The sequence below is a fragment of the Mastigoproctus giganteus genome, chromosome 10, assembly GCF_048544385.1.
Source record: "Mastigoproctus giganteus isolate SK-2022 chromosome 10, ASM4854438v1, whole genome shotgun sequence".
Lineage (NCBI taxonomy): Eukaryota > Metazoa > Arthropoda > Arachnida > Uropygi > Thelyphonidae > Mastigoproctus > Mastigoproctus giganteus.
The window spans coordinates 179,133,940-179,143,047 of NC_143584.1; the positions used below are offsets into that span (position 1 = coordinate 179,133,940).

At 41.1% G+C, this 9,108-nt stretch overlaps 1 protein-coding gene across 2 annotated transcripts in view; it reads right to left on the reverse strand.

Moving 5' to 3' along the window:
• The window catches only part of LOC150079582 (endochitinase-like), a 36,044-nt gene extending 33,442 nt beyond the window's left edge, over nt 1–2,602 (reverse strand). Inside the window, exon 1 of one of the 2 annotated variants that reach the window (XM_090384047.1) lies at nt 2,416–2,602. Coding sequence is in view for 1 of the 2 variants with exons in the window: in XM_090384046.1 (XP_090240172.1) it covers nt 2,223–2,256 (34 nt within the window). In the remaining variant the exon portion in view is untranslated. Of the gene's footprint in view, nt 1–2,222; nt 2,276–2,415 lie in introns of those variants that run through there. The other variant, XM_090384046.1, reaches the window with a different exon arrangement.
• Nucleotides 2,603–9,108: the final 6,506 nt, after the last annotated feature.

Here is a 9,108-nt window from a genome sequence, read left to right on the forward strand (position 1 = left end):
CCCACTCATCTGTATAGTCTGAACAAGAGGAAAAGTCCCATCGGCAGTGAGCCAATTCATTCAAAGCTTAAGTCGGTACTCGTTCTCAGACAAGGGTAGAAGGGTTTTTCTTCCAGAAATTCGGCTTCTTCGTCCAACAAACAGCAACTCGATCACAGAACGCTTGCAATTTACAGAGATAATATAAAACGGCGCGATACGGCCAAAGTTGCTGATGCCCTTAAAAAAACAAAAAAATTATAACCTTTTGTTTTGTCTCTGTACAATTTCAACTCCTTTGTAACTCTAAAAACCTCCTCCTAGGTTGTTTTTTCTCAACATCCCTTAGCAATCTTTTTCATCAGAAACACAGTAGAAATAAATTACATTAGAGTTGATTTAATTCTCCAAGTACAGAAGTGCTAAGCAATCAGTTTTTAATTCATTGTAAAAGTGCCACTAACCTATTAGTCATGTTGACGGGCGTGCGGATATTTTCTCTATATTGATTTAAAAACTTAAATTAAAATAAATGAATAAATAAAAATAAGCGATTCACCGTGCACGGTACACGTCAGAGGGGTTATAACGAAATTAATATTACAAAAATTGACACTATACTACAAGTATACAGTACAAGTATTCCAAAACTTACATACATAACAAAATTTAACACAATAGGGCTTACCTATATAACTAATGGAAGTGTATTAGTCATCCACAGTTGTGCCTGGACATGTTATTTTTGTTACTTTTGGAGAATCTTGGCAGCATCAGTTCACTGATATCGCTTGCAAACAAGCTCACGTCGATTTTGTAATGGTTTACACGCATCAGGGTTGGGCGGAAAAAAAATCTATTTATGTTCTGGTTCTGTTAATTAATGAATATAGAGAAAATCTAGATCTAGTATCTTTCTGAAGGACTATGGTGCCAGGTTTATCCCAAATGGATGGAAGTGGAAGAATAACGGAACTACTAAACTTTTCTAAAGTTTCAGAGCGAATCGTCGTCCTCCGCTTACTTCCAACGGTAAAAATGAGCTGGCGAAATAAACACGCCTAGTTTCTGGCAGCTGTGTCAATGGAGAATCTCCCACAATCCTTAATAGCGCTCCCGTCTTTTCAGACTGTGGCACGCTCACTGTCCTCCCCACCCCGGATGGAAAAGGTGCGGGTTCGAACCCGTCGATGACGCGGGGAACTTTAATGGGCTTTTTTTCACTCCGTGGCTGATTTAGTTGGTCTTAGGCGTAGATAGCAAGGTTTTTTTTTCGTCCAGTAAAATAGTCAAATAGACCAGAGAACACACGCAATTTACAGACATAAAAACCTCTGACATAGCCTAAATTTATTGCTCAGTGTCTTCGAGTTGACAGGCTAGACAGCAGTGGCGTACCTACCATGTAGGCAGGCAAGGCAATTGCCTCCGGACCCGGTCCCTTAAGGGCCCGGCGCCTTTGGCTGTCTCCTGGTTTTGCAATTTTCATTAATTAAGTAGGGGCCCGAACATGTTCTTTGCCTCCGAGCCCGAAAAAGGGTAGCTACGCTAGTGCTAGACAGGCATTCGGCGAGGTACGACTTTTGCTTCGCGATGTTGCATTAATTAATTACGGAAATTTTAGATTACTGAGAAATGGAACTTGCATTCAAGGTAGGAAGGGGCTAAGCGTGGGAGTTTTCAGTCACACATGTCTTCTTCTTATTTTTTATTTGTTTATTATTATTACATTTTATTTTCTCTCTCTCTCTCTCTCTCTTTTATTCCGGAACGCATGCCGCGGTAGTTCGATGGTGTGCAGTAGGGCGTCCTTGGGGCTCGCGAGAGCTCCTTGTTAAATTTTTGAGAATTATTCGAACCCGTTGATAAAATTTAACAGACTATTTTAACCGGTATGACCCTTAGCTGAAAAATCCTCTCAACCGAACCCCTTGTTAAGAAATTGACAGCACACTCCTGGATCATTGCGATATGAAGTCCCAGGGGCTCACATCTGGTAAGTATGGGCTTAGCACACCCAGGATCCTGGATATCATCATTCTTCTCTTTCTTGGCGATTTTTTTTTGGCTGGTGCAGCATAAGCCTCAGGCTTTCTTGCACCATATAGCTAATAATAATATGAGAGTGCTGAAGAAAAAGCATAACACAACTGAAAATGCATAGAATAACAAACAAGAACATAACTATGGATATCAAACTAATTTAATAACCCAAACAAGCAAACAAATACAAAGATCCTCACGCAAGGTAGTCAGCGAAACGAACGGCATCGCCATCAAAACAACCCAGGTGTCCAAATAACGTATTAAAAAGTATATTATTAATATCTCATCGAATTTAAATTATTTATTAATGTACGAGAATAAAAGAACTGATTTAGTAGGACACTTCATTTCATGAAAGCACTTATTTACTAGATTAAAACATTTCCTTACCTTTTGCAATCCGAAGCAATTAATCGACTACAAGTAAGAGTCAGAAAACCTGTTCTTTTTAAACGCTGGCGCCGAACATAAATTTCCTCGCTTCTAACTTAACATTTCAAGTTTTTTGCGGACTTGAATTATCTTTTCATTGGTTTCCAAATGTTCGGAAAGTATGCGTCACATGAAATATTCAAAGGGGTATTTGAGGACATGAATTTACAAATGAGAGAGCATAGGTTAAGGTTTCTGTCTCAGCGAGAACAAATTAATGAACTGTGGACGCCGGTACGCATTGTAAAATGAAGCCAGTACGTCAACAAGAAATTCAGAGATTATAGTAGGGAGGACGTCAAGGCGGATCAAGGTCATCCACTCACTATTCTGCGACAAATTCAAGATAGAGTTCCATCCCCTTCCATTAACAAACTGTTGTTCTAAAAATCACACTGCTTATGCGAGCATTTGATACCACGAATTATGTGGGTGAAAGGTATACAGAATGAGAAGGAAGAGAATTTTTCGACCTGGAACAGCAAATCCACCACAGAACACACGCAATTTACAGACATATTATATACGGGGCAATATGGCCTAAGTTTCCAATTGCGTTAAAACCCTATAACAACAACATCCAAGGATGTTGTTGTTGTTGTTGTATCGATGATTTATTGTGAACTCTACTGCTCTGGTGGTCGTGCCGGAGTATAAACAAGAAGAAAAAAAGAATACAAGGGAACATCAAAAGCATTCACAAGCTACAGAGAATACAAGAAACAGTACCTATTTAGCAGTCACTGGCGTGAATCCTGATCACTCAAAGCAAGTGTACTTGTACACCCTCGCGCTTGATCACTTGGCTTGCCATTGTATAATATTACAATGTAACCAGATATAAAATGACGTGGAAAACACTGTTGTTGGAAAATACTTACGATTATGCAAATAACTTACGTTATTTGCATAATCGTAAGTTATTGCCACATCGCCACTACTCAGCTCTACTGTACTGTATAAAAGCAAAGCAGTCTCTTCAAAATCATACAGTAGATGTTTGATTGCACTACAGAAGCAATGCCAACAACGTTGCAGGAAAAGGCGCCATTCGTGAAGCTGTACTATCAGAACAGCAACAATGCAACTGCGGCTATCAGAGAATTCCGGCGTCAGAAGGCCCACGTGGACCTATGACTGTTCGTGCTGTCCGCAAAATGATTGCGAAATTTGAAGCGACAGGACATCTTGGTGTTTAACCAGGTAGAGGTCGAAAACGAGTGGACTCCTCTTGTGTTGAAGATGTGGCTATGGCTGTCGTGGATTTATTGAATCAATCTCCATGTGGTAGCGCAAGTGTGCCAGCTGTTTCTCGTGAAGTGGACATGCCGTATTCCACTGTAAGGCTAGTAAAGCGTCAGGTGTTGCGGTACTAACCTTACAAGATGCACATGCTACAGCGCTAAAGCACGGTGATGCAGATATTCGTTTCACATACGCACTTCAGTTTCTGGCGCGAATGACAGTGGATATCACTTGGCCATGGAACATCCTTTGGAGTGATGAAGCCCACTTTTGCTTCAATGGACATGTGAATACGCACAACTGTCGTATTTGGGCAACAGAAAACCCCCGAGTTTTCGAACAGGTCCCGTTGCATTCTCCAAAACTGACAATGTGGTGTGGATTTACGGCCACATTCATGATTGGGCTATATTTTTTTGAACAGGTAACACCGACTGGACTCCGCACCTGTTCTGTCACCGGACAGCGATATTATGAAATGTTGGCAAATTTTGCAATACCAGAGCTGCAACAACGTGGGCGCCTTCCCAGGGGCTCACATCTGGTGAGTATAGGCTTGCACACCCATGGTCCTGAACCGGATATCATCGTTCTTCTCTTTCTTGGTAATTCCCTTCTCTCTCTCTCTCTCTCTCTCTCTCTCTCAATTTTTTCTTGGCTGGTGCAGCATACGCCTCAGGCTTCCTTGCACCATATGAATAATAATAATAATAATAATAATAATAATAATAATAATAATAATAATAAGAGAGTTCCCAGAGGAAAATAAACAACCGAATTTTAGATAAGGACCAAAGAGGATTCTATAAGAGCCTCAGAGAAGACGGGAAAGAAGGGAACGGACTACCCGAGAAGAAGACGATTGAGGAGTTCTGGGGAAATATATGGAGCAGGGAATTAAGACATAACAGCCGAGCCCCCTGGATAGAACTAGAACGCAAGAAAACCAAGGAAGTACAAGAAATGAGAGGATGGGAGATTCGGGGAGAAGAAGTAAAACAGACGATCAAGAACTCTCACAACTGGCGAACTCCGGGAATAGATAACGTCCACAACTACTGGTACAAGAAGCTCACTTGCACACATAAGCACCTGTCAGAGCAGTTCACCCGAATTATAAGGCACCCAGAGACAATCCCGAAGTTTCTCACTCAAGGAATCACATATCTGAAGCCTAAAGACGAAGATACAAGAAACTCGGCGAAATATAGGCCAATCACCTGCCTCCCAACAATGTACAAGATCCTGACCAGCTGCATAACCAGGAAAATATCAGACCACTTGGAGAGCCAGAACATAATGGCCGAACAGCTAAAAGGATGCAAGCGGCTGAGCAAAGGATGCAAGGAGCAACTAACTATAGATGCCGCGGTTATGGAGCAAGTCTACAAGAAGCGCCGGAACATGTACACAGCCTACATCGATTACCATAGGATGATAAAAGCGCTAAAACACCGTTTACGGTGTTTAAGCGCTTTTATCATCCTGGTCCAAGACCAGGTAATCAACACCAGAAACTATAGAAAATACATCGCCAAGGAGCCCGGAGTGTCCGATGACACATGTCGACGATGCCACCTGGCCTCAGAAACGATCCAACACATCACCGCGGGATGCAAATTGATCACGCAGACTGAGTACACTCATAGACACGACCAGGTAGCCAGAATAATATACCAGAAGCTAGCAAGGAAATACCAGTTGATCGAAGAAAGTGTATCGTACTACGAGTACGAACCCCAGGCAGTACTAGAGACCCAAACCCACAAGCTGTACTGGTGTGCGCCATAATAACGGATAGAACAAACCGCACAACAGATCGGACTTAACTCTTGTGGACAAGAAGGAAAAGACTACCTATATGATTGACATAGCGGTACCCAACACCGGCAATCTTCAGAAAACACATGGGGAAAAAATCAGAAAGTACACGAACCTAAAACAGGAGATGAAAGAGATGTGGCCTATGCAACAAGTAACGACCATACCAATCATTGTGTCAACCACAGGTATGGTGCCAAAAACCCTACATAACAGCCTAGCAGCAATAGGTCTCCCAGCGAACTGCTACAAGAAACTCCAGAAAGTCGCAATGCTGAATACCTCTAGGATAGTCAAAGAGTTCCTCGACCAACAGTAACATCAGACATAACAACAACCACCCTGTGTACTTGGTAGATACCCATCACGAGGTTGAACCCCCAATAGAAGAGAAATAATATACGAGCAATAATAATACCATATTCATGCAAGATGGTGTGCTACCACACATCCACCGTTATGTCCAAAGATTGCTAAAGCAACACTTTACAGACGTACGGGTCATCAGCCGTTGTTTCCAGACAACCTGGCCACCCCGATCACCGGACCTAACCCGATCCGATTTCTGGTTGTGGAGTTTTTGAAGAACCAGTTGTATCGGGAAGGATGTCAAATTCTGCAGATCTGAAGGACAGCATTAGATGTCATTTGCTGGCTATTCCAGTTGATATGTTACGTTCTGCTGTGGAAAATGCTGTTCTTCGAATGGAAACTGTTGATGACCAAAATGGAGGACTCATTGACCAAATGTAGCGCTGTTCAGGAGATTTGTATTGCCACAGCGCCATATAGTGACAAATTTTGTAACTAATTTTTTTTTTCCAATAAATGGCAAGCGCATTCTTTATTGTACCTGTTGCCCAAATTTCTCTGAAGTACGAGCCTTAGAACTCGCTCCAGAGCCCTCTACATAGGGATACTTTAATTTTAACAACCCTGTACATATAGGGGAGAATCTCCCCTGTATAGGGGAGATTCACGCTATACGCCATTTTGAAATTCTTGAACACCATTCCCCGTAATGATTAGAAATAATAGCTTTTATTCACTCACAAATATTTATTTACAAATATTTGTCAAGTCCCTTCCATCAATTAAGTAAGCTAAATAAGAATTCGACACATAAGTTATGCTCTCCACAACTAACATGAGTGAATTTTCACTAGACAAGCCCAGCGACTGCGCGGCAACAAAAGTGGTCATGTGGTTCAACAATAACATTTAGATTTTGACTAATTTATTTTTTATATATATTTAAAATTCGTCGTGATCGACCGAAATTAAAACCACGATCGACTTGTTGGCCATCCCCTGCTCGATGACGGTCGTGACTGAGTTACGGTCGTTAGAGCTATTTAGGAAGTGACGTCATTTGCGTAAAATCTAAGAGCCACTAATAGTAAGTGACGTCATTGCGTCTTTTCCAAAAAAAAAAAAAAAAAAAAAATCATTAATAATCAATTGCGTCACCGTAAGAAAAATTTCGTTACCAATCGATTTTACTCTAGTGCCGCCATAGACGTTTTCATATCAAAAATAGTTTTGTTATCATATACTTAGATTTCGGGAAAGCTTGTGATTTTGTTGCACAGGAAGACTAGTGCACAAATTGGAGCATTGTGACATTAACGGCAAATTACTCCGATGGATAAAGGGTTTTTTGAGTGGGAGAAGACAGAGAGTGGTAATCAATGACACTGCTCTTCATGAACTAATGTTATTATTTGAGTTCCCCAGGGTTCAGTGGTGGGCCCATTGTTGTTTTCTATATTTATCAATGATGTTGTTTAAGCTGTATCAGGCTTAAAATTCAAGTTTGCAGATAATATAAAGGTTGACAGGGTTGTTAATGACAGTATGCTAATGCAACAGGATCTAAAAAAATTGGGCAGATGAGCTGAGAAGTGGCAACTGAGGTTTAACATTGATAAATGCAAATTTCTGCCTATGGGTCCCAGTAACCCCGAAAGTAACGTACCAACTGTACGGTACTATACTTAGGGCAGTGGAGAATGCAAAAAGACCTGGGAGTAATTGTGCAGTGAGATATGAAGTTTTCAGAGCGGAGCAGACAGTTTGCCAGAGCAGCTCATGGGGTCTTGTCAATGATATACAGGAATTGAGCTAGAAGTGATATGGTGATTATCCTTTATTAGTTGTTCGAAATCAATGGCCCAGGCCACACCTTGACCACTGCATATACACTGGTGTTCAAAGAAAGTGCATCACGTAGGAATTTCACATTTCTAACCTTTTTTCGGGATGATATGTTACATTAATGACTAGCATCACAAATAGAAATATAAACAAAAGATATTTATTAATAGTTAAGGCAAAGCTAAGTAATATTTTACTGGTGTTCTCAAAATATTCCAAAATGAGCATTTGCAACCTTTATACAACAGTTTTGGTAAACACGACAATTATGGCTGAAATGTTATCAGAAACCCTCAATTGGCTCCAGCTTATCATTTTAAATGGAAAACAATGAAAAGTTCACCAGATGCAAACTAATATTTAGTTGAGCCACCTCTGGCCCTGATGACAGCAGCACACTGTCAAGGCATTGAAAAAATCAATTTCTGAAGATAATAATTATTATTATTAGCCATATGGTGCAAGGAAGCTCGAGGCTCATGCTGCACTAGCCAAAAAAAAAAAAAAAAAAAAATTCCCGAGCTACCCTGATAGAGAGAGAGAGAGAGAGAGAGAGAGAGAGAGAAGAATGATGATATTCAGCTCAGGACCCTGGGTGTGCTGCCAAGCCCATTCTCATCAGATGTGAGCCCCTGGTTTTAAACATCAACTGATAGTTCGTGGTTGCAAACACGAATTATGACTTCCTGAAGTTCACGAAGGGTCTTTGGTTTCTTTCTGGAAACTACAAATTCCACATGATGCCAACCTTTAGGGTTAAGGTCCGCGCTGTTTCCTGGCCAGCTAAGAGTTGTAATGGTCCAGGATTCAGGTCCGGGCTGTTTCCTGGCCAGCTAATAGTTGTAATGGACCGTTCTTCCAACCATTTTTCACCTGTAACAAATGTAAATACATCACTGTCGAACCTCTAATGCAGAAATGAAGCTAAAGTAACTACAGAAGTGCCTACTTACACTTTTCGTCCGATGACAAGGAGCAGAGTCGTCCTGAAAGATGAAATGGTTTTTAATGGTTAGCAGCAATTTGCCTTTCAATATAGCCAGGTATCCATTGGCATTTACGGAACCTTTTATAAACTGCAGGTGATCCACTCCTCAATACGAAATGCACACTCATATCATTTGGCTGGTAGGGAATTTCACTGAATACACCATACAGTCTGGATGGTATTCTTCACCACGCCTACAGCGAATTGTTTGTCTCCCATCAGAGCCATGCAAGTCGAATTTATTCTCATCTGAGAAAATAAGCGACTTCCACTGCTCGGGGGTCCATTTCACATGCTCCTTACACCAAATTAATCTAGCCTTTTTCATTTTTTGTGTGAGGCGGGGCTTCTTCTTAGGACGAAAGGCTACAAGTCCATTTTTGAGGAGGCGTCTTCTGACTGTTACTGCACTTGCTACCAGTCCTGTATGTTCTTCCCAT